At 33.7% G+C, this 26,143-nt stretch overlaps 3 protein-coding genes across 3 annotated transcripts in view; 1 reads left to right on the top strand and 2 right to left on the bottom strand.

Annotated features, from left to right (window-relative positions):
- Window positions 1–675: 675 nt before the first annotated feature.
- Window positions 676–7,725, bottom strand: TRIADDRAFT_61254 (uncharacterized protein; the record flags this gene model as incomplete). Its single annotated transcript, XM_002117171.1, has 7 exons — window positions 676–1,199; window positions 1,274–1,555; window positions 1,712–1,845; window positions 2,002–2,024; window positions 2,107–2,340; window positions 2,602–2,697; window positions 7,051–7,725. The coding sequence occupies 7 exons, from the start codon at window positions 7,723–7,725 to the stop codon at window positions 676–678; spliced, it is 1,968 nt and encodes a 655-aa protein (XP_002117207.1).
- An 8,739-nt stretch (window positions 7,726–16,464) lies between these two features.
- TRIADDRAFT_61253 (uncharacterized protein) lies at window positions 16,465–19,543 on the top strand (the record flags this gene model as incomplete). The annotated part of the gene is made up of 13 exons (XM_002117223.1): window positions 16,465–16,562; window positions 16,864–16,925; window positions 17,162–17,289; window positions 17,368–17,472; window positions 17,550–17,640; window positions 17,712–17,800; window positions 17,891–17,933; window positions 18,027–18,146; window positions 18,265–18,362; window positions 18,469–18,610; window positions 18,705–18,814; window positions 18,909–19,168; window positions 19,309–19,543. 13 exons carry the CDS (start codon window positions 16,465–16,467, stop codon window positions 19,541–19,543), a joined length of 1,581 nt encoding a protein of 526 aa, XP_002117259.1.
- A 3,714-nt stretch (window positions 19,544–23,257) lies between these two features.
- Window positions 23,258–26,143, bottom strand: part of TRIADDRAFT_61252 (uncharacterized protein) — a gene marked incomplete at both ends in the record, with an annotated part of 12,012 nt that continues 9,126 nt past the window's right edge. The window contains 2 exons of the mRNA XM_002117170.1: window positions 23,258–23,410; window positions 23,466–23,566. Of these exons, the coding sequence (XP_002117206.1) occupies window positions 23,258–23,410; window positions 23,466–23,566 (254 nt within the window). The remainder of the gene's footprint in view (window positions 23,411–23,465; window positions 23,567–26,143) is intronic.

The raw sequence follows: 26,143 nt of genomic DNA, 5'->3' as shown, positions 1-26,143 counted from the left end.
GTATACATGATGGTATAAAGCAAGCCTAAAAGATGACTCTTAAATAAAACTTGTGATTTCCGTAAAATCTTTGATAATTTAAAGTTCAATTTTTTACGACAAATTGTGATCTACTATGACGCAATTAATAATGCATTCTTAATGGCCGTTACCATAAGAATGGACAATACCATAGCCAAGGCCAAAAAAAAATAGGATTATTTTCTTACATCATTTAATAGTTACAATAACTGCTACAGTAAATATGGAATACAACAATCCATAATAATAAGTAGACATGTGATCTAAGCAACGTCTATACGTTTGAAATAAAATTTTTTGAGACGGCTATATCAGATTAGCCAATAAAGCTGAGTATGATGACATTTACAAGGTCATCTATATCACTCTACAATGATTAACTTTGACATTATAATACTATTATTAAGTATAATTTTTATGATACTTTACATCTGCGACTGTCCATTGATGCAAATAAAAGCGTAAAACTAGATTATAGCAACAATAATAGCTATAGAAGCTGTCGTGGAACTACTTTGCTTGACATTACGAGTACTTTGTATTGCAAAAGATACGAAAACATTTACAGCACCGTGATTGATTTAAATTCAACATGATAAGAAATTAATGTTATCATAAAATCCATTTAAAGTAATTAACCAATACACTACAATACTATTTTGTACTAATTAAATAATTGGAAGGAATCGATAAACCAGTACGAATACTCATTTGTACCTTATTATTTAAACTAAATGCTGGATAGATGGTACCGCTTAATCCTTTATATGCTACTGGGCCATGTGGCTCACCATTAATATAGAAGCGCACCAAGCCTCTGTCCATATCTAAGAGGACGCCTACAGTTGAGCCAGTGGTTACTCCACCTTCACAACGATTGGTGTGGACATTATCGTGTTTAAACCAACTTCTAGAGCTATCAACATACATTGCCCACGATTTGGTATCTCGTCCAAGCATTGAATCCCTGTTGGCATCAAGATATGCTACACCAACCGCAGGATCCGGATCTCCAACGTATCGATCAATGCATACTTCCCAGTAATGGACACCTCGTGAAACTCCAACGCTGCCAAGTATTACTCTATCTTGACTATTGCTACATGTAATCACGGTATTATCATTGTAGAGTTTAATGTCTGGGTGGCCTAAGGCATCATCGACGATAAAATGCATTACTGTAAAAGAAAGAAATTGATGTTAGTGACACCAATACCAAACGAAAAGGGGAGAGTTCATTGATGAAATTTACCTTTAGGTGTTGTTCCTTGACAGATTTCAACACTTTGTTCACTGATACCAGCTTTATTATAGGCTCTGACACGAGCATTATAAGTAGTATCGAAATGCAAGTTTCTAGCTGTATATTTGCATTCTCTACCACGGTAGATTTCTTTATACTTTGTTTGGCCATCTTCCATCAATTCTAAGATATAGCCTTCCACTTGGCAATTTTTAGGTGGTCTCCAACAGACGGTAAGGTTATTATTGGACATACGACATTCATCAGCAATAATTTCAGGCTGCATAGGGACTAATTAAATTAGAATAACATTTTAGAAGTCTTTTCCTTAATTTAATTAGCTTTGCTTAGCATGAATTCAACATATACAACGAGTGATACGCATTTTACATCCTATTTGATAATTGTTAAAACTCACAATACACAGCCTTATTTAGGGGCACTTACCACTTTTTTGAATGAAGCAAAGTTCAGTAACGGCCTTTTGACATGCCTTAGAATCTAAAACTACGTCCAATGGCGGCTCCACTGCTGCTTCATAAACAATCTCGTCTTTCCATGTCGCCAAGGCATCGTTAATCCTATTATGTTGACAAAGAGTAAGAAGCAAGCGAGGCATTACTAATAATATACAATAGAAGACGATCTTATTACTGGAAATGAGTCATGTAATAGATCACTATAAATCGGATTGCATGAAAATTAAAGTAAAAAGTAGAAGAGTCTATTGTACGTACTTGGTGTTTAGATTATCCGCCACCTATAGTAGAAGGATGATAGATAAAATCAAAATGAGATTGTTGCCATCACAATAGAATATCATATACATGGTAATGGCTTACCTGGATGAAACTGCCGCAATCATTGGTTTTTAAGCATTCGTCAATGAAGCTAACGAGGACCGATGCATCTTCTAATTTTTGCTTATAAGAGTTATTTTGTAGACTAAGACTTTCCAACTGTTCACGCTGTTGATTCGATATATCCGATAGCATTTTCTCTTTCTTCTTTTGTAATTGATTAATTAATAAGTCAAATTGAGCGGCTATTGAGGCTTCTAAATCAAGATTGGAGATCTGCAAAACATGAAAGAGTAAAGGGAGACGCATATTATTTTATGCTTAATACGATATAAGTTGTATAGATGGAGTAAAACGTTGTTGTAAAGAGACAATTATTTCCATTGTTGGATCACTTACGCCATCAATGATTATACGAATTAGTTGACAGAAATGGCTACTTTAATAAGAGTATGTAAGCAAACTATTTCTAGCTGCATATCAAAACTCTATAGATTGTAGCTCTATTTCAAGCATGTCGTTTCTAGGTATTCATACCTCATATTGTTGGTAACATTCGGTTAGCTCTCCAATAAATATTTGTAAATCGTTCACGTTGGTCTTCAGAATATTTAAGTTGGCTTGAGTATTAGTCTAGAAGCGCATTTCAAAAAGAAGCGATCACCATTGTCATTCAACTTTGGATACAGTAATTAGCATAAGTAAAATCAATAATAGTTCTATTCCATTTAAGCAATTTCAGTCAATTACTGCTAATCAAGGGAGTAAAAGTTAAATAAGGAGGAATATTAAACCAAGTTATTATCGTATTCATTATGTACGAAGTAAAAGCGGTAGTTTTAACTTCATCAAATATGATTTGTTTAATTAATGTTTCTTTCGATTTGGAAGAGGGTAGCTTCCATTTCTCTTCCATTTATCAACTTTGTTTCTCGATTACTATTTTATTCGTTTTGCAATGTTAAATGGTAAGACTATACCGTATATCATGAATAATTTTATCCTGTCTTTTTCTTTCTTATGAGCCAACTTTATTTCTATGTTATTTTTTTTTCGTTTCGCAATGGTAAATGAGCGCAGGAGAAGAAAACTTAAAGCAACTGATGCTGCAGTCGGAAATGATAATATATAATTGGCATTGTCTACTATTTTTCTTTCTTATTAACCAGTTTCATTTCTGGGTTGTATTCTTTTTATTTGTTTGTAATAAAAGAAGATGATATAAAAATGATGCTTTAAAGCAGCAGCATATACAGTAAAGTAATAGGATATCATGATTGATTTTATCGACTATTTCTATTCCCCATCAATCCATTTCTAAGTTATTATTTATTTTTTATTCGCTTGGAATGAAGATCAGGACGAAAAAACTATACCCTAAAGCAAGCGATACTGTAAGGATATCATGATTCATTTTTATTCATGATCTCTTCCACCAACCAACTTCTTTTCTAGGTTATTTTTATTCGTTTTGCAATGAAAAACAGGACGTAAAAAATGTGCTTTAAAGCCAGTTACTCAGTAATGGAAGATCATGATCAATGTGATCGATTGCGTTGTGTTAGCCTTGCACATCAACATGTGTAGCCATGACTACAGTAGTTTACCTTTTTTTCGTTTTAGAACAGTGGATTATCACCATTAACTCTACCTATCGTATATTACTTTTCTTTTCTAGCCTTGAATAATATAACAATGCCATACGCTAATCTATTAGTTAATATAGAATCATGGTGTAGTTGATTATAATAAAGACATGACTCCTAAAGGAGATCAGTTAATGTCTTGCTATGATGTATAGAATCGAAAGCAAATTACGTCAGAATTATCGTCATTGCCTAGAAACGAAAAAGGTGATAAAAAAACTCTTCTCCACGTGAATCATAGTGAAACCTTTTAGCCAAGTCTTAATGATTATATTCGTATACTTTAAAGTATCTTTCTATGAGGAAGGGCAAAGACAAAGATGTCGGAAACCTTTCAATTTAGCAGTAAAGCTTCCGTTGTATGGGTTGTCCGCTGTGGGCATGCAGGAGAAAATTGTACTATCCAATTGTTGTAAAACGCTAATGGCAGTGTTATTTTAACTCGTCTACTATGTTGCTTTACAAAGAAATGATTGTCTTGACGATTCCTTTTACCGTAAATTGCCTATGACTCATAAGCTAACATTAGTCAGGATCTTGCAAGGCTATCACCCCCGGAGAGAAGAGAATCGCTCTACAGTCGACATAAAATGTGGCTGTCTAATTTTTCATCGTTTATTGACTTGGTCATCCCGTCGAGAACTAGTTATTTGAATACAGGATGATTTGTAATTTTCTATCAGCTTGGACACGATATTGCAGTGGATAGCGAGATTAAAAAGTTGTTTAAAAAGTTATACAAGATAGGAAATAGAGCTAAAATGGACTAGCCATTAATAATAAGAATGAGACAATATCGTAGTCTGGGCCTAATGCAAGTCCACTATGAACGTCCCTTTATTCTCCGTTGGAGATTGACAACGTTGATTTGGCGGCTAAAAAGGAATGATTAAAAATTAAAGCACCCAGTTGGGTATACAATACGTACTTTTAGTCATGACCACTAGAGGCTGGAGATTTAGGAAGGTCTATCGCTAGTCTCCATTGAATAGTTGCATAAGCATTGCATGAAAAAATGTTATAGTGCCGCAAGACGTTTTGCATGTAGAACTGCATCGTAAAATCATAACGGTATAATGGCTTAAAACAGGTGCATGTCATGATATGAAATTGCCGTAAAATAATCTTGTAGACTTAGACATTACTACTAGAATAGAAATGACAATATCGTTTCACTCGAAATGGATAAAAGGTACTTCAGAAAGGGCATAGTACGGCGCGACGCCATTTTCCCTTGCAATTGGAAAATAAAAAAAGCAATGACTACATTTCCGTGATGTTCTGGTACACCACTTCTTGGTCGATTTGATGTTCTCCCGGCTGAGTTAACATAGAGAAGTGGAAATATCTTTTCTACTGTATATTCAGCTGGTGTCATTTTGTATCTGCTAGTCGTTGTTGATATTCTAGTGAAGTGGAAGTACTGGAATCAGTTACATTATCTAAAGCATGAATTACTTCCATCGTGACTTGATTCGTTATGAATAATGATGATGACTGCATCATGCGATCCTGATAAAAATTCCTACGAGGTACACAACACAATGTGCTATAAAAAAAATCCATTGGAAGGCCGCTTGATTGCTATTTAAACACTTCAATAACCGACTATAGTAGAGGGATTAGATCGAAGGTAAAAAAACACTAAACAATTATGGTATTGAATGTGAGGATTGTGACAAAATGGAGACGAGAATGTCATCACAGTGCAATACTATTGTTTTCTTCTTCATTTTTTAGCTATTTGACAAAATGATCCGTGTAAAAAACATTTCAAGTGTCTACTCTCCAGTTATGTTGATGAAATATGACTTCCATCGGATATTATGCTAGCCCTGGTGAAGGCATTTCTTTTCAATCATTACTTCATAATGCATTCTATGTTACCCTCATTAGACAGTTTGGTACAATTCTCCAAGAAGGGTACGACCATTATCAACCAGTTTGGCATGATTAACGATAGAGTGTAAAATGGCAAGTGAGATTTCCCCAAAATAAACCATCAAGAAAAAAAATTGCATCGCTACTGTAAATGTATTTAAATATCAAGAAATGATTGCTATCATTATACTATAATTTTAACCTGCCATGAAAAGATAAAATTATTTATTTATTCAAAAATTTGGCAAAGATAACAAAAATGAAATGTTGTGACTACTTCTGGCCTAGTTTTCAATGGATTGATGAAAGTTGAAGCAATCAATTTTGTAAAAGAGTTGAAAAAAACCTTGTAAAAGGTACGATTGGTCCTAATCAACATCATGCCGAAAATATCCTTGCAACTATACAAGAAATAAAAAGGGATTCTATAACAGTACAAAACGCCCAATCATTTTTAAACAATGCTTTCCACATTATTAACGCAAACATAGCACAGTACAGTATTGAAACAGCAATTCATTTCATGTAGACAGTAGAAAAATTGAAAAAGGAAAACAATCTTGCAGGTTTTTGTGTAGCATCAATAGGCAAAAGTTGAGGAAAGTCATCAGTGTAAAATCGACAACAATTTGACGTCATGATTGTCAAATATCGTCTCGGGTAGAGGAAATAAAGTTACTGTTTTAGAAAATAAACTAGAAATTACCGTCCATGTTATAAATGAATCATGGATCAGTAGGAACTGATGATGATGATGACCGTCATCTACTCTTACTGGATAGAAGTGAAACTAAGTCAATACATGGCTGTTGTCCATGTTTCAAAATTGGAAAGTTCATCATCGTTGATTTATTTTATTCTACCGATGGAATAGGTGGAATGATTCATTTTGAACCCACTGCAAGTGTACTTATCGATGATGCCATTGGATACGCGAACGTCTAGTATACTGTAGAACTGATGTGTTTTTGTATCCATTTTTTCGATACGATCGTTGTGTATTGATAGGCAGTTTTAAACTGGTAGATTCAAAGTCAACTTGGCATCGTTGTATTGACAGTAGCTGATTGAAAATAAGATTGGTGTTGTTCTATTTAAGCTAGTCGATTGAAAAGACGATCGGCGTTGCTAAATCGAACCTACACGATTGGATTGAAAATAAGATTGGTATTGTGACATGGAAGCTAGCCGATTCGAAGGAAAATGATTGACCATTAACCTACTTGATGGAAAGTGAGACATACAACAATCTCGTACTGTATTGAAGCTGCTGGTTTGAAAATAAGATTGCTGTTGTTTGTATTAAAATTACCCGATTCAAAGTAAGATTTGTTTCCTACTGTCTTGAAACAACTCGATTGAAATTAACAAGATTGGCATGGTCCTGTTTTGAAGACAGTCCATTCAAAATAAAATACAGTAAAATGGTAGAAGATCGTGTACTACTTGGAGAACATACCTTTTGCTTCTTGCAAACCACATCTAAACTGCGAGTATCATGGCTTGAATGGCCTCCAACTTCTAAGCATTTACAGCAGATTAAAACGGAACAAGTAGCGCAAAACATATTGACCAATTGATTAGGATGATGAGCGCAAGGGTTGAGTTGTTTGTGTCGGTATTCTTCTACAGGAGATTTAGCGATGATGGTTAACGTATGATTGGCAAGTGGTCCACGCTTAGGATGGCAAACTGCACAACAGTTATCACAGTAAGCAATGTGGCATTGCTCGCAATAGCGAGTAGCTTGTGTTGGTGGCGTTTTCTCGCACAGTTGGCAATCATTCATTTGGCTAATTTTCTGATTTTTAAGCTTATCAATTAATGCTTCAAACATGCAATTCCTAGCAAGTCCTTGAACGCCTCGATCGGCCAAGATATTTTTCTTGACACAAACTGGGCAAACGATGGAAGTTACCATCAGATCGACTGACTTACTACGCGTTACCTGTCCACCGTCGCCATAATGAAGACTAGGTAAAGATGCTCGTTTAGCACGAAGACCAGGTGATGCAGTAGCGATGCTTTTTTGCACGCGTTGGCCACACTTTAAGCAGACACTATGGCCACAAGGGAGAATAACAGGATGATTAAAATAATACTGGCATAGTGGACAAGTTAAGTAACGATCCATTTTTCATGTACCAATAGATCCACTTTCTCGTTCACACCAATGACGATGAGTAGAGGAAGGGGAAAAAAAAGAAATAAAAACTCTTTCCGCCAACAACAACAACGATGGTCTAATTTTCTTCTCTTCGATCCCCAAACAATCCACTTGATCTTGGTTGATCGATAACGTATACAGTACAACAAGTTTACGCTCTCGTAGGTGATTATCAACTGTATCCAAATGATAAGTGAATATTCAAGATGGTAATCGAAGAGGATGATTTCAATTGGAATCCAACCAATTGGATTTATCTAATGTAACGTTGATTTGGATGGCAATCCGCTGTCAATCAAAACCTTGGCAAGATTGACCAATCTACAGTACAGTATGTAAAAGAATTCACGATGATCCAATGTGCTAACGATCATCAACAATCATCGGTATTAACGGACGTCGTTTTCTTCCACAAATACAAGATGGTCAAGGCAAGAACTACAAGTAGATCCAAGTAAAATAGCTGCAATGAAGAGTATCGATGCTAATCGTCGCTAGAATGGTCGATAAAATGGTAAGAAAGTGCCGCAGGTTATGACGAACTTTCTATTTAGATAACCGTTATATACTGTACATGTAAAACAAATAGGCGCAGACATGGAACAATACGTTGAGTGATGAGTTATTAGTTAAATTGATTATGATGATGGTATGTTACTAGGATTAGTGGTGTAGCTCAAGTCATTCATCGCGCAATATAACAATGTATCAGTGAAAGAATGGCAACTACGTCGATCGCCAACTAGAAAGATATCTAAAAGACGAGCAATGCGTGACATCATCATGCACAACAATACGCTACTTACTTGCAGCTTTGGACCGCATGGATGCATGCAATGACAATCTTTCCAATGCAAGGATGAAATAATTCCATTTTCTATTTCTTCATTTTTAACTTTATCATGTCATTCAATGAGAACAGTGTGGATTAACTCGAGCAGTGGAGAGAGCTTGTGGAATCAGCCATTTTTCCAATCGCCAGTTTGGACCACCCGCTAAACAGTCAATCAATATCGTGTAAAGTCGATGAAGAAATGCAGCTGTTCCATGGTGTTGATCAATGGCTTGCATCACGTGGTCAACAGCATCCACCAATGGCAGCCCCTTTCAACGGCAAAATCCATCAACGGGTCCGTTTAACCGACGTGTGTCGTTTGTGATGACAACAATAGGCTTAACAATAGCGCTTTCCTTCAATGACAATCAAACCTTTCAATCAAGCAAGAAGAGAATGATAGTTTACCAAGCGTTTGTTGTTGTAACATAATCAACACAACGATTCTCGAGCTAGCTTCTTCCATGTTTTAGCCATTGAATTTCTTGCCCAGTAGAGTTATCAAGTAACATTGGTTGAACAAGTTATTCTGAGGGATAGGTAAACGAGTAGAGGGAGGGTAAGAATGCCACAACCTATGATATAGTCGTAGACATGGATCATGGTATCCATGTCAAGTGGGTGAAGGGGATGATACTTCAACCACAAGCGAGGCTGATGGCCAACCAACGCCATCGTTTCTTTCAATGGAGAATGGGGGTATAATGCCTTTCAATGGATGCCTAACCTAGGGTATGCTACCATCACAAGGGATCTAAATGAGCTCGAGAGCGATTGAAAACAGAAATGGAAAGCAAGTAATGTTGAATTTTATCATGGAAAGGGAAGATGATCACCTTCGATAGCAATGACAGCGTAGTGGATGCGATGTGATGGACGAGTTTTATCACAGATGGCTAATGGATATCATTCATTGCATGTGATTGTAAGCCATTTGCAATCTTTCAACTAAAGATTCAATTGCTTACAACAAAAAATGACAATAGCCATCAATAACACCTTTTCTTTTGCTTAAGCATGATGGTGAAAATGCCAGTAGGGCAAAAGAATAGCATAATATCAACTCTGGGGATCATCATGGTCTCAATGCGACTTGATATGGATCATGTTATTAATCTGCAACATGCAACGTAACAATCTAGTGTTGAACTCAGTACATGAAATCGTATTGTAACTATCTACTGCCACAAGCTATTCAATCCTATTTATTTAATGAAACAACTTTAGCTGAATTAAATCATTTCGGCATGATTCTTCTTATTTATGATTATTGTCCGATCAAGCTGAACAAGCAGTAGTCATCATTTTATGGACTACAGAGTCAATAAGGAAATAGCGTGCAGTTAATTGATATAAATACGATGGATCTGTCTTATTTTCGGTACTCCTACGAAACACTGCTAAGCATGATGCCAGCTGTAATATTGAAAATTTCAAGCTGAATGATCATGCCAGGAGTAAAACGCTTATATCATGTAGGAGAGTAGACTTCTAGACTCGGGTCAAGAGTAATCAATTGATTTATTTATTGCTATTCAACCTACGCTTAATGTTAACTACACTTGTCGTGATGATTAACTCTATTGCAAAAGACTGTCGATGAGATGGATAGTGTTGACAGAAATTCGTACGCACAATGGTCTACACAGACCGGATACAACATAGATTGGCGTAGGCTTGACCGGCCTTTTACTATTTGCCTTCATGGTGTACCACTTATGCAGAAAATGTTGTTTTCCTTCCTTCGAGAAGGCTTTGATGGAATAGAGCCAAAACTTGCATCAATACAATATTGATCATTAATTAAGACGCAGAAACAGGCATTTGATTAAACACACGCATCGAATGGAAAAATAGTCCAATAACACAGGTGTTACTAAGCAAGTAATAACCATTTTACTCCATTGATCGTATACTCTTCCCTTCAAGACCGATAAAATAAACAATTATCAATAAACAATAAGTAAATTACTGAAGCGTTTAATCTGTCACTTTGTCCAACAATACTTGCTACCATCTGTTCAGTTTATGAATAAATTATCCTAATCATGTACTGTTTACATTTGTAAAGACTATATTTTGGTCTAGAATGAGAATCGATATGAACTTGACTACTCTTGTTGGTAAACACCAGCTTCGGATAAACTGTACATGACGTCGATGATTGTACTGTATCAAAAAATAATTTCAACTATTTTACCATTTGAAGATTTATTTTTTTACTTTTATCGATATTTAACTTTTACGGAAAAGACGAGTTGATAACATCACGCGGCTGACTTAAACTTGTTTTCGATGACTACCGAAGCAGCATCGGTATTAATAGCTTGATTAAATACTGCATTACCTACGCAAAATAACGCATGTTAGCGCTTAATCAACTATTTGGAAATCAATTAAGCACATTGTACATGTATATAGGCAGTTTATTGTATTTTAAAGCATGAAATTTTATCATTCCATTTGAACGATGAAGGGCACCAATAGATAATCACCAGGACTGATCGAATTTATGATTACCCTCTTATCGCGACTATCGCCCCGTTAATATGATTATGAAATAGATCAACACGCTCTGATTTTAATTATCTAATTATATTTCCCAGATCAAATAATTTACTCTTGGCACTCCTCTATTCGAAAGACTTTACAATCAATTCTTTAATATAGTTACATCTTTTGATAGAATACATTGATAAAGTAACAATTTCATTACAAACTGTGAACAGTAGGATTATTTAAAAATAGCTAATAGGATGGTGCGGGGAGGATGATGTTTAAAGGATCCTCCTAGGCTGAGTTAAGTAGTTCTTGCATTAGACTGCAACGGTTGTACTTTAACATTACCCGCTTCCATCAATCGTAGTCCGGAAGTGAGTACTTGAAATTTTAGACTGTCGTCTACAGTCTAGCAGCTAATGCGGAAGATAACATCACTGTTGCTGTATTATTGCCATCAGGTAAGACAGAGAAATAGACAAGATTATGTTATTAAGGTTTTTATCATTCAGCTTAGCAGACTGGGATTGGGTTTAAATGGGTAATCGTCGTGCTAAATGTAAATGAACCAAGTCAAAAATGGTGCGACCCTTCCGTTATCTTAAAGCGTAAACTAATGGCAAGAACAGTAATATCCTTGTTCCTGATAATTAACCATCATTTATATTGCTATTATTATCTTAAAAGGTCATGCTCCTAGTGGTAATTTAGCTTAAGATTTGTTCAATTCTTGAGAAGTCTATTAACTGCATTCAATACGGTCTATTCTAGCCAATAGTAATGAAATATTCATTAATCGTAAAAAAAAGAATAAATGACATTTAACATAATTAATGGGTATATTAACAAGTCATGTTGTATTGTTTACATCATAATCAGTTAGTAACATTCATGAATACAAACATCTATTTTGATAGAATAAAGAAGGAGAAGAAAATGTAATGAATGAAATTGTTTTCTAAAATAAAGTACGTAAAGTTGTTTATCTTGAGGGCAGTGAAATGCCAGATGATGCGACGTTAGCGTCCTCAGGGTTGAAAAATCATCGCTATTAAATATCAACATGATGATTGCTGTCCTATGTTGATAAATGATATGATATTAATGTCTTTAGAATTAACAATAATAAAAAGGAATCATCAACGCAGTACCTTGTTAGAGTATATAAGAAAATTTACGGGGATTTTTTGCATAACTGTTGAGACTATTGATTAGTAAGACACGATTGTAAACATGTTAATTTCTGCTTGGTACAAATAATCCAATATTGACGTCCTAGGATTATTAATGAAAGGGTTATTAATGGCACTACTCCATTAAATTAAAGAATATAAAAATGGTATACGGAGATTTCTCGCACAACTATTGAGATTCTTGGTTAGTGGTGTGCAATCTTAACATGTTCATCTCTGTTCTGTACTACAGGATAGATTGATATCGGGAGACTTTAGAATTAAAAATGATTATATGGACGCCTGAAAAATTTAAGTAATACGAATTATCAATGGCAGCATTCTGTAACAATGCGAGCATAAAATATTTTTTTTTACGGAGATCTCATGGATAATCACTATGACTGTTAGTCAGTAGGTTTAAATAGTGAAATAGCTAGTATCTGTCTGTACTGATGGACGAATAATTGATATAGGCCCTGTTTAGATTTTGTAAAAACCACACGTCAATAACAAAATTACTCCATCACTTACGGAATATACTGAGATCTTGGGATGCATATTTAAAGATCTCTCATCGGTTACTAAAGCAGTTGTTAATAGAAAGCCAATTTTTTACATTCCGATCTTGACTAATAAATGATTTGATGTTAACGTCCTCAGAATTTAATAATGTGAGAACCCATCAACTCAAGTAATCTGTGGTCTCATTCAGAACGAACGTGGTTAATAGAAAGAGAATGAATACGAATATCAACAGGGTAGAAACATATAGGCAAGACTAATCCAACAGCCTTAAATCTATCTGATAGATGATTTAAAGCTTGAATTTTAGAATTCAAAGCATATGTCCTCAATGGTGTCGCTTTGAAGTGGATAGATGTAACTAATAAGAGAATCGAGTTTTTAGATTTGGATCATGATTTCTAGCTTCGTTTTATTTAGCATGAGTAATAATTGTAAGGGAAGTTTTCTGTATTGTTAATGACTGCAGTGTGCACCGTTGCATGCAAATTTACTATTCTAACTTTGCAGAAATGATATCGGACACCACACAACAGAGCCAACCCATTTGCTTATGTTATCGCACAACGAAGACAGTTGGATCAGTAGGTTGTTTTTCTGTTGCCATCAATTTCTGTACGGTCTTATAGGGTACACTGTGCTAATAACTTATTGTAAAATGTCGAAAGATGATACGCTTCTTGCTCAATTTTAACAGACACTAACAGTAATAATAATTTGAAGAATGATCATTTACAAAATAATAACTAAAACTTTACTATGTTTCATTAAACGCGTACACACAATCTTCTAATCAAGAGTTTAATCGCATTAAAGTTAGAAACCTTTATTAAACTTTTACCTCTAGAAAGGAGAGAAAACAGTAGTAACTTGTAATAACAATCATTCAATATTACCATCGTACGCTTGTTAGAATAACTCAGGTATCATTTTCTCCGTTATTATTGTAAGCTTATCACTTTTTAATATACTGTACAGTTGTTACATTCGATATAGAGTACAGTAGATACATTATTAAATACTTCCGAACAAGCTCTGCGACGCTAATAATTCATGATGTTTAATATGCACAAGATGAGATTCAACACCAGGCAAAGAGTCGAGGCAGCAGTAGACGAGGCTGATACAGCGCAGATTTTGGCACTGATATGCTATCCTTTCAACAGTGAATAACAGTTGCATGACAGTGTCATCAAGGTTACTTCTTGATATTTCCATACGAATAGTAGCATTCAAGATAGCTACAGTAATTTAATAGGCCATTCCCTCAAGGCTTGCACAAACGCATGAAATGTGGCCAGTGGAAAGAGGTCGCGCAAATTGTCCTTATCTGGCAAGAAAACCGATAGAAAAATTCAGATTACGAAATTAATAAGCTTGATACAATACCATTTCAAGATAATTACTCCACTAAATCTCGAATGCTGAATTATTTAGGATAATTGTGATTATTATTTGTAAAATTATTGGCTGAGTCAACTTGACCTAGAAGTATCACACTACTGTAAATGTACTGGGATCAACAGTTGTATTGGACACCTATGAACATCCAGTACTAGTGTTAACCATGTGCTAGCATGTATTTACTGTCATTCAAAGGTAGAAAAGAGTGATATCAAGCATGTGCCATTTTGATCAGTTGTCAATTCTCAACATTGATATGTTTCAGTCCCGAAAGATGGTATAAATTAGAAGAGTATCATCATTTCAATAGGTACGGCTTGATACACTTTAACAATTTCTTTTCTGGAAACTTTGATGACGCATCCATGTAGATACATGTAGAAGATGCTTCTTCATGTAGTCCAACGTCATGTTGCAGGTGCAGAAGTTTATCTAATCTAGAGAACAAATGGATTACTTACCAGCTTACTTTAGTTGGCGTCATTGCATTTCAAACGTCGTGAGTGCCATTCCGTTATAAATCCTTGCTGCAATCATCGCTATTCAATCTCTGGGAATAATTTAGCCTGCAGGTCGGGGCTTGAACCATAAGGGCATTCACATGACTCTCATTCAATCCATCCAACGCATCCATTCCATCATGGATTACCACCACTGGCTGTCCATTTTGATCTTTTTATCCAATCTGCCGTATACTATGCGCTATTAGCATTGCTAATAGCGAATCGCTGTACATCACTGAATTACAAGTACTGCAATAACCCAATGGAGAAAAGACGCGCTCAACATACTAGTTGAGTCCTGACCAGAGCAGCCTTGAAATTTTTTCGATGCAAAGATCCAATCTGCCTGCGTTCCAGTTTGGTAGGCAACGATCTTGCAGTGGCCTCGTGGTCCGTGTTCGTTGCTCTTAAATCGATCGAACGAGTAGGTGAAGCTTACAGTACAGTCACAGTCGGTAATCCACTTATCCACTACTGCTACAGTGTACAGTATACAGCATGCAGTACAGTACAGTACTGTACTATACACGTACGGTACAGTACACTGTACTTCAACTGAGTCAATCGTTCTTTTTCCAGTACAGTACTATACACGTACGGTACAGTACACTGTACTGTACAGTACTGTACTGTATGTGCAAATACTGTACTGTACTTCAACTGAGTCAATCGTTCTTTTTCCAGTACGGTACAGTATCTAACCTTTTAGGCGAAATATCTTTACTCGTGAACGTGGTAGATTAATTATTGCAATTGCATCAAATTCTAATGATAAGAGGCATATCATATACGAAGCTGCATGCCTACAATCATAAAAGTTTAGCATCAATAGACCTACAGTACAGTACAGTACAGTACAGTACAGTACCGTCAACTAATCAACTACTGCTACAGTGTACAGTATACAGCATCCTGTACAGTACTGTACACTGTACACTGTGCAGTACCTTCAACTGTACCGTACCGTAAACTATTGCTACAGTGTACAATACATATTATCCGTACTGTACTGTACTTTACACTGTACTGCTACAGTGTACAATGTACAGTAGGCCGTGTTATGTACTGTAAACTGTACACTGTACAGGACCATAAACTGAGTCAATCGTTGCTTTTACATGGCGTTGTACAGTGTACACTATCGACTATCAAGTAACGTATGTACACTTGTATCTTAGTATGGTTCACGTCATCTCTTCTTCTGCAGCACTACAGTACATACTGTACAGTACAGTACTATTCTTCTGGCATCATTCGGTAAGTACTGTACTGTACTCTACTGTGTGCCATACTGTAACCATGGGTGACGACCACTGTAGTGTCAGACTGCCAGTACTATACTGTACACTGGACATGACAGGACAGTACCAGACAATTGTTGACACTACCCCCAGTAGTAACGTAATCCTACAGACTACTGACTCATACACTGAATAGTAAACAACGATAACTGAGAACGTCAGTCAAAATACGCCATCGTTACCCTGGCAACGCCTGTACACAATGTAATCAGCAAAGCAGTAATATTCAGCATCGTTACCGTGGTGTTGCTTCAATATTCACAAAATTGCCAATTAGCAACACTGTTATTAGGCGTACTTGCCTACCGTCGTCCACTTTTACAGTTGGCAACATTCAAAGCAACCTTTTCTACTTTCTTGACGCAATATTATCCTCTATTGCAGCAAAATTACATCTTGCGATTGCTTGTAACCACACCACAACTTGGAATTTGCATCGACAAGCGTAACATTATTATCTTACAAAGATGGAGAACGCGACAAATATTGATCCAGCAGAATCAACCGAAATATTAACAGCAACATCTTACTTGATGAAAACGAGTACCAAGTCCAAGACAAGCTTGTAAGTAAACCAATAGAAAAGGAAGCGCTATATATTACTAAACTTTTTGTGACTAGCCTTGCAGTAGCTTGAAAAACGTTTCCATAAATCAACGATCAATTTCCAAGCTCTAATTTTAAACATTATTCCACTTCTTATCGCTCAAATAAATTTACCTATTCAATCGAAAAATAGTTATATAATCGATAAACCTGATTTTTTAAAGTCATAGTATTTTGTCTTTTAAGTTAGATATCGAATATGAGATTATTTTGGCCATCAATCTTTTCAATATATTCAATGATTATTCACTATTTTCCAGATATGAACACTTAAGTGCTATACTAATGAAAGTATTAAACGAAAGACCCGAAAATCCTGTGGGTATGTGATACATGCATTAGAAATACTCGTCGTTAACACCAATATCATTCTAGGCAATTTGTATGAATTTATCGTTATATCATTCATACCAAGTATAAATGTATCCGTAATGACATTGATTTATAGTCATGTGTTAATATTGTCTACTAAGCATGACAACATGAAAGTAAAACATAATCTATTTCTTCACTCCTACATACCATCAGGCTCATAAATAATTTTTATTTTCAAAATAGATATTTTGGAGGATATGTCCCGAAATATCAAGAAATCAAAATTTATCGTTCCAAATGATACTATCCAAGATGAAAGTCTCCTTTCACCGGCAGTAGATCTTGCTGATCAACAGAAAGCATTGTTTGAGGTAACTTTTTATCGCAATACATTCGATTTTTTGATTTACAACACCCTGTAAACGTAAACCCTCCACTCTATGAATTAGGTAAGAACTGAAGAAGGAGAAGATATGCCTCCTATCCCTGATGATGATCAAGATTTGCCACTTCCAGATTTGATGGATATTGCTCATTACTTTGAACAAGCAGGAGTAAGTATGATGGTTCATTTAAATAATGCAAATCTTATAATTACAAGTATTAATGGAGATATTTTGCGCATGGATAGGTTGGTCTGTCACAAATGGAAGTTTATAGGGTCTTTCTTGCATTGAAGACTTTAGCTGAAAATTATCCCTTACAAACTGTTCGCTTTTGGGGTAACAAAAAACCTAAAGCAAAATGATACTGTTTAATTGATGATAAAGTTGACCTAATTTTATTATTGTAGGTAAAATTATCGGCCTTCATGGCAATTACTACATAGCTGAAACTCAGTATCGAGAGGGAGAAGATGATGATGAAGACGACTTGGAAGATGTAATTCATAGAACTATTGAATGCTATTAAAGATGCAAATATTTAAGGTTATATTTGGGGTTAAATTAAATCTTTTTTATCTTCACTCAGGAGGAAATTGAGGAAGACGATAGAGGAGATGAAAGCGAAAATGGTAAATAGTCAAAGAAATTATTTAGAATTCAGTATTTCTCAAATTTAAATAGTAAATTTTTTAATCTAAGCCGTGTTCTGTACTGCATTAAAGGATCTGACGAAGAAGATGAAGATGAATTGCCTAAATCAAACTATAAACCACCTCCTACTATTCCACGTGAAGACAATCGTACGGGTGCCAACAAATATATCTACTTCGTCTGTAGTGAACGTAAGTAAAAAATCAACTTTGTAATTTTCCGCTAAATCAGTACGTAAATATCAACTTTCTTGCCAATTACTGATAACTGCGTCACTAAATGAGCGAAATGTTATACAATCTTTAACAGCTGGTAAACCGTGGGTAAAACTACCGCATGTAACTCCTACTCAGATAGATATAGCACGAAATATAAAGAAATTCTTTACTGGCAAGTTAGATGCACCGGTATGTATTAGAATGATTGCTAAAAATGAAATATCATTCCTCACTTTCAAATATTAACCATGAATAGTTGAAAAATTAATATTATTTCTTTTCATCAATTCATTAGATTGTTAGTTATCCTCCGTTCCCAGGAAATGAATCAAATTATTTACGTGCTCAAATTGCTCGAATTACTGGCAGTTGTCAAATTAGTCCCCTAGGTTACTACCACTTTGATGAAGATGAAGATGAAGACGAAGATGAAAATGGTAGTTATTAAGTTTATTCAATCATTAGCCATTTTATATCTATTTTATGAATATGACGAGGTACTGATTAATTTCATCTTCTATAATTCTACAGTCAGGGATTCGTTCATAGTTAACCTAGAATTTGAAGGACTTAGCCTAAAAGAACTTTTAGAACCATCATTGAGTAATTGGGTGCATCATGTGCAATATTTATTACCTCAGGTTTGCAATGATATCTTTGAATTGTTTCACTAATCTAATCATAAAAATTTGAAGCACCAATCTTATCATCTCTTATTATTAATTTATATAATAGGGTCGTTGCACTTGGTTCAATCCGACTGAGAAACCGGAAGATGATTTTGAAGATGAGGAAGATGATGAAGAAAGAGAAGAACCTGATGAACCCGAGCCAGAAACAGGGCCACCATTGCTCACTCCAATATCAGAAGATGATGAGGTTGATGGACGTTCATCATGGACCCCCTACTTATCATCACGTTTGGTTCCTGCTTATGCTTGTGCTGTCTTACGTTCCAATAGATGGCCTGGAGCTTACGCTTTTGCCATAGATAGGTATTTCATTTGTCGTTTTATTATTCATAGCATTATGTCTATAATAATTGCTAGTCCTATACGATATCGTATATCTTGGACCAAATAAAATTATATCAGGAACATAAGTAGTCATATTATCCATTGCTTTGTATCATTAGGAAATTTGAAAATATTTACATTGGCTTTGGACACAAGTATAATAGTGAGAATTATAGTCCTCTACCACCACCTCCAGTGCAAGATGAATTCCCTAGTGGTGCCGATATTACTGAGATTGACGATCCTACTATAGAAGAAGAGAATGCACTCAGAGCTGCTCAACGTGCAGAAGAAGAAGATGGTGAAGAATTAGACGATGAAATGGATGAAGAAGAAGAAGAAGACGATGACTAAACTGTTCATTCATACAGTACGATAATAAACTACTGTCTTGATCAAGAATTTTGCATTTACAAAGGCATCGCAGCTTTCGTATTTATTACTGAAACACTATAATCGACGAGAGAATACATTGTTGCAATTATTGTGATATCGTAATAGTAATTTTAAATTTCAGTATAGAAGTCTGTTGTTATATATAATATATATACACTTATTACGATACATTTTAGCCTCGGCTAACTGCTAAATTACTTTATGTGAATAATGCTTCACATAATGATCTTGTAATTAATTTCGTCAAAATTGAAAGGCAAACATGATGAGTTCTGTAAAAGTAATTACGCTAGATTTTATTTCTATTTTATCTATTGTCTGATAAAGTTACTGCATTCATCGTATCAAATTATATAATTTGTATGTTAGCATTATCTCTTGTTTAATTCGTACTTTGTAAAAATAGTGAACTTTATAAGTTTAATAAAGCGATAACGGACTATATTACAGTAATAAAATGCACCAGTCCTACGTTTCAAACCTTGAAAGCATTTCGATTCAATTTAAATAATAAATTTCAACTTTTAAACCTGTGTGAATTTAATGTTAAGTTCCCACGTTGATTGCAGAAAGAATTAATTATATATTGTAGCTAATACCATACAGCAATATAGACCTGTCGTAGTTACATCACATGCCTTCCTGCTGAATGCTTATAAGAAATGCAGCATCTACGATACGAAGTAAGAAGCATTTCATAGATAATTAATAAATATTTCGCAATAAAGATGCTTAGTTATTTTATTACGAATACAGCATTTATCTCATTTAATTAACAACAACTGGAAAGTTATAATGTAGCTTATAAATCAATTAAGATTATAGCTGGCACTATTAAGTGATATAGATTTGTTATCGTTGTATCGCTATAAAGTTATGCCGACTGCACATTTGCCGTAAAATATGGCGTATTTGAAGTTTATACTAAGAAAAAAATCATAGTATAATATACATAATCTAAAGAAACTTGAAAAGTAATAATGTAACTGACAAATACTGGTAATAAAGGATATTCCTTTATCCATTCCTTCGTAAGTAAGTTACTTATTTCGTTTGTTTTTGTATCATCGCAGGCTACTATGCATGTTCCACCTAAATTCAACTTGCAGTTTGCAGTTAATCAAAAAAATCCGAGTCTAACTTGTGGGCATTTATGGATTGTAAAAAAGGAAGCATTTATGTGAACACACCGTAACCTTGGCGGAGTCACATCATAAGACTCTGTCGTGTATTCAATAAATTAGCGTTTACCGGCATAGAAATTTCATTTGTGACTTATGTATTTCAACGTATGTAAAATGCCGGTAGTACAATCTTAGCAAGAGTTCATTTACTGTTAATTTACAGGACAATACAGTGGCATACTTATTATCTTCATTTATGAGTGACATTTTTAATTTCATACTATATATATGAATTGCACATCAGAGGGTCAAATCATCAATGCTCATTAATTATTATACTTATAGGTGATATACTCTTATATTGTTAGAATATGGGATAGTTTGCAGTCTAAAATTTACTTTTAATGGTTTACATGCACTAGTCTGGTTCCATTGCAAATCAACTAGCTAACTACCCTGGGTAGCCCGATAGTACTGAATATTACTCACTAAAGTGACAGTTTAAAAGTGTATAAGCACGCAATTAAGGAGATCGTATTACATTACTAGCACAAAAGTATATACTAACATAAAATGAAAATTGCCTATTATGCAATACTTTACGAAATTTTCTCGTAGCAACAGAATATTATTAATTTCTACTATTATACTATATCAGCGCAACCGGGGAAATTGATGAACTTAGAAACATTCTAAAGATATTTTTACCAAGTAAGATGAATAAAAGTATTTTAACTCTTAAAGAGAACATTAATTATGCCTCTTGAATCCATTCGCTAGAGTAAGTTCGTAATACCATGAAAAAATTGCAGTACCAGTTTGTATCATAGTTATAATTCTATAATATCATACATGTTCATTCCGTTAATAAATTATACAAGTATTGACTATCGAATCTTTGTAAAATATTATTAAGAGATTTTAGTTATTAGTACACACATAGCTAACATTTTATTGCCACATGATTGCCCATCAGGCTTATGTTAACCTTGATAAACGTAGGTTTTTAACTATAATATACCGTTTAACCATGATACAATCCCTTAAAGAGATACAAATACTTTCTTATTAGCTAATGAATACCAGGTAATAGAGCTAGACTCTGATGTTTGAATTAGCTAAACTTCTACACCATCGCGTTTTTTATATTTTAATATTTCGAATCGTTCGTAAATATTCTTATAAGATACATATTTACATTAAAAATTTCTTTTACATTAGCTATTGATCCTCATCGATAAATACTAATTGGCGTTGCGATACAGCGAATTGATCATAAGGTACTCAAAGAGTACGATAAAAATGAGTAAAACTTATCGTAATCGCCTCGAAGAGTTTGTAAGTAAACTTATCTTCGGTTCTATATACATTAAGTCAATTTGGCTATATTTATTTTTTTGACGTATTAATGACTGCTTATATCTCAGCCAAGGTTTGCTTAACTTATTTAAGAGCCTTATCAAATCGTCAACAATTACAATTTAATAATAGTACTTAATGCCTTAAATTAAAAACTTGCTTAACTATTATATACATAATCAATTATCCCCGGTAATTACTATCCAAGACCGTGCTCTTTTATGGTGTATTATTCTTATTACTATTCATTAATTTTAGTAAATGTCATGTAGCTAAAAGTTAGCTACTATGAAATTTTTGAATGTAGCACCATGTCCTCAATATTTACCTGAAATATATGAGGGAATGTTTTCTAACAGTGTCATGTAGTATCACGTAGTAGCTTATCACTAGAAACATACTGTAATATAGAGTTTTACAATGAGCTATCCCGTACCAAATATGTTAGAAGAAATAATACCGTTTATTGTCTACATGATTTACTAGAATCGTAAATAAGTTAGTCAGCTATAGTTGCAAATAATGTATGATAATAACTTAATAATTAGAGTTTAGCAAGGATTAAATTTATTATAGTATTTTCTCTTACGTTGGTTGAGTTCCCATGAACTGACGTTATTCGATCTTTTCCAACGCTATTCAGTAAAACCTAGAGGAATATATTATCTTATATTTACCTATAAGTATTATTTATTTAAATCCTAAATATTCATAAACATACCGTTGATAAATTATAAATAATACTGTCACTGTCAAGTCTATGTCATGAGCTATCTCCGTTCTATTATATCTCGTATTAAAAGCAAACTGTCGTTGATGGAATTGCACAGCAAATCATAGTGTAATACGTGTGTAATCGCGTGATTAGGGTTTGATTGATGCTTTTTTTACAGCGGATGCAAGACAAGATACGAGTTAGCTACCTCCATTTATACAAGTTTTCATTATACTAAAATAGAACAATTACTATTCTGGTTTCGACAGAGTAATAATTACTGTAAGCGTCATAATCTTTATTAATTGTAAATAAAATACATATAAATAAGAGGGAGATTTATCAAATAATTTATATATATTGTTAACAGCGGATTTTAAGTAACATAATAATTAATTATATTATTATTCACTTAAAATATTTTTCCCTTGCATAGTGAATAAGTTTTCTTTATTAACAGATAAAATTGTAGTCCTATCTTAATTTTGGCATCGTTATGGCTGTCGCACCTTCTATTAAATTCGTTTCGGTTGCAATGTTCTGCCTCCTGCCGTTATTTGATAAGGTATCTTCGATAGTCGTTGCATTCAATTGATCTTCTTCCATATTATATTTTATATGTACTATCTGTTAATTGCATAATATATTAGAAATATAAAACATTTCATGATTTAACCTACACCTGACATTTATTTGCATATCGATTTAGTAGCACTGAACAGTTATATCGTAATTTTGAATCAAGTTCTAATGAAACATGTGCTACTAATTTATTCCGAATACCTGATTAACAGAACCTTAAATTTTATTTAGCAATTAGATTTTAAGATATCAATTATCACAGAATATTCTAGTAATTTCACAAATGACACTGTAAAGCATGGGTTCTTAACCCTAGGTTCGCAATACGACAACAAAAAATTTTGAATTGTTAAAGTAGAGCAAATCTCTAATGTGTCATAAATATTCAGCACCATTTCATTGATTTTCAAAGAAATATTTATCGCGTCCGCCTGTAGTAGAAGAATTCCAATTTTTTCCTTTCATAAGAACAATCGAAAGTGGCTAGCTAAACTAGATAATCGACTTAGTCTTTAAGATAATAATTCGATACAACTTATACAAATTACAATCAAACACTTTCTACATAGGAATCATCAATCGTATTAGTATTTTGCCTAATAACAGCATTTAACATGGCTATCAGTTACGATCTTCTAGAAAACATACTGTATATGATTTGTTTTGATCATACTAGCCATAATTAATCAACACGTACTTACTTTATTGAAACTTACAGTTCTACACTACATACTGCACTATAAGTGTATTTCTCTAACTTATAATTATTGTAACTAGCTGAAACTATTACAATTTCTCTTAAAAAGCCCATTATAATGATACTTAAACATATCTAGAATTAGAAACGTTAAATCTGATCTTAAACATTCATTTCCAAAGAATTTCTATTTATCATCGGTAGCATGTCCTGATGATTCTTCGCAGTGCACTGACGCCAAATTATGTGTCTATATATGACATGGTACTTTCAATACATGAAAATGATATCGGTATTGCGGATTTCGAATTATTTTAATGCCTGGATATCTAATAAACTTTACATCCTTTATTCATGTCTTCAAGTCTCAAAACACACAAAATTACTGCTTCATGAGAAACTAAATTTTAGTATAATAAGTACTATTTAAACGGCTGTAAATCTATGGTTGCAACTTAAAGATACTTTAAACAGATTAAATATCAATATTTTGTCTAAATTCTGATGAAAGACTCGGTGCTACGTAATTTATTGCAAACGAATTAATAATAGAATTTCATACTTTATTTAGTGATTTGATCAATTGAGATACTAAGTACTTCAAAATAAGTATTCTAATAATTTTAAGAACATTGCTTATGAAAAACATTCTTAATTATAGTGAGACTCTAAGTATAATTCTTAAATTTGCTATGTTTATGCCTCCTCATGGTATCTGGAGAAAGGAAAATTGAATTTGTTTTAAATACTCATTTTTGAAGATTTATTATCTTATCGTCGATAACAGTTTATAATTCTGTACTATGCAGAACAGTCAAGTTATGTGGTTGTATTGTGTACTTTTGATAAGTAAAAAGTGATTTTCTAAACATGAATGCTAAATTACTTTCAGTATTTTGAATAATTAAAAATTTACTTTGCTTTATAAATATCTTCAAGCATCAACGCGAATAAATTATTGCTTAATACCGAAAGTAGCTCATTATATGTATCGTTAAAATAGCCATAAATCTAGAGTTATAACATAAAATAATTAAACAGATTAATTAATTTAATAATATAATGTTAATTAGTACGGTTTAAATAATATGCAGAATTGGTAATCCTATGGTAAATTAATCGTTTTTGCCTTTTAAATCATTAGACTTTGGCCTTGCCAAAAACTCAAGGACTATGTAAGTCGACAGTAGTTATTTTAATCATTAAATTTATTAAGAAATAATCTGAAGATACTATTAGAATTCATAAATTAATTCAATAATTATAATGTATGCTTTATTCTCAACTTTAATTAGCAATCCTATCATCTAATTTCCCAGATATAGTAGACTTTAAATGATTTTCTTTTAAAACATACATAGGAGTATACAATTGGAGATCAATGTTTTTATCTCTACAGTATGTCATTTCTTTGAAAAATTCAAAGTAGGGTTATTCATTAAATTCTTTCTTTTTAACATTTCTTTTTATACGATTGTTTTTGATAATGTCACAATATTTCCTCAATATTTGACTAATGAGAAGTTTTTAAAGATTGCAAAATTCATTAGATTAGCTAAGAGTTGAATAGAAAATGCGTGAGAGAAGTATCGTAAAGATTTTAATTGAAATAGCGTAAAAATTATGTAAAGAATAATATCATAGACGATGTAATGTCATCCAATTGCTAGAATAAACCAGGGGTAGATACGAATATAGTATATTAAGCTGTAATGTAAATTAGTATTGTGATTGTAGACTGTTAGCCATGTTAGTATAATGTACGGTAGCGTAACTTCTATATTTATCCTAAGAGATATTTGGTAGCCATAATTATAGACTTTGACTAAGAATAATTTAACTATGTGTAAAATAAGGTAAAAGGTTGCCGAGCGGATTGTAGCTGCGAATGCTACCAAAAGTATAAAAGCATGCAACTTTAGATTATTCTGTTAGTTCGTTCTAGAAGTCTTTAATAGTAGTATTCGGCTAGAGTAGAGCTGTGTGTAGTTAATCTGTGTATAAGATTCAATAAAGCCCTTATGTTTCTAAAATTTGGAATTTCGTGATCGGCATATATCACATAAGCTTATCATCTACCT

This window comes from Trichoplax adhaerens, genomic scaffold (genome assembly GCF_000150275.1).
Source record: "Trichoplax adhaerens TRIADscaffold_22 genomic scaffold, whole genome shotgun sequence".
Lineage (NCBI taxonomy): Eukaryota > Metazoa > Placozoa > Uniplacotomia > Trichoplacea > Trichoplacidae > Trichoplax > Trichoplax adhaerens.
The sequence above is the reverse complement of the archived record's forward strand: the minus strand, read 5'-3'. Positions and strand labels throughout refer to the sequence as shown.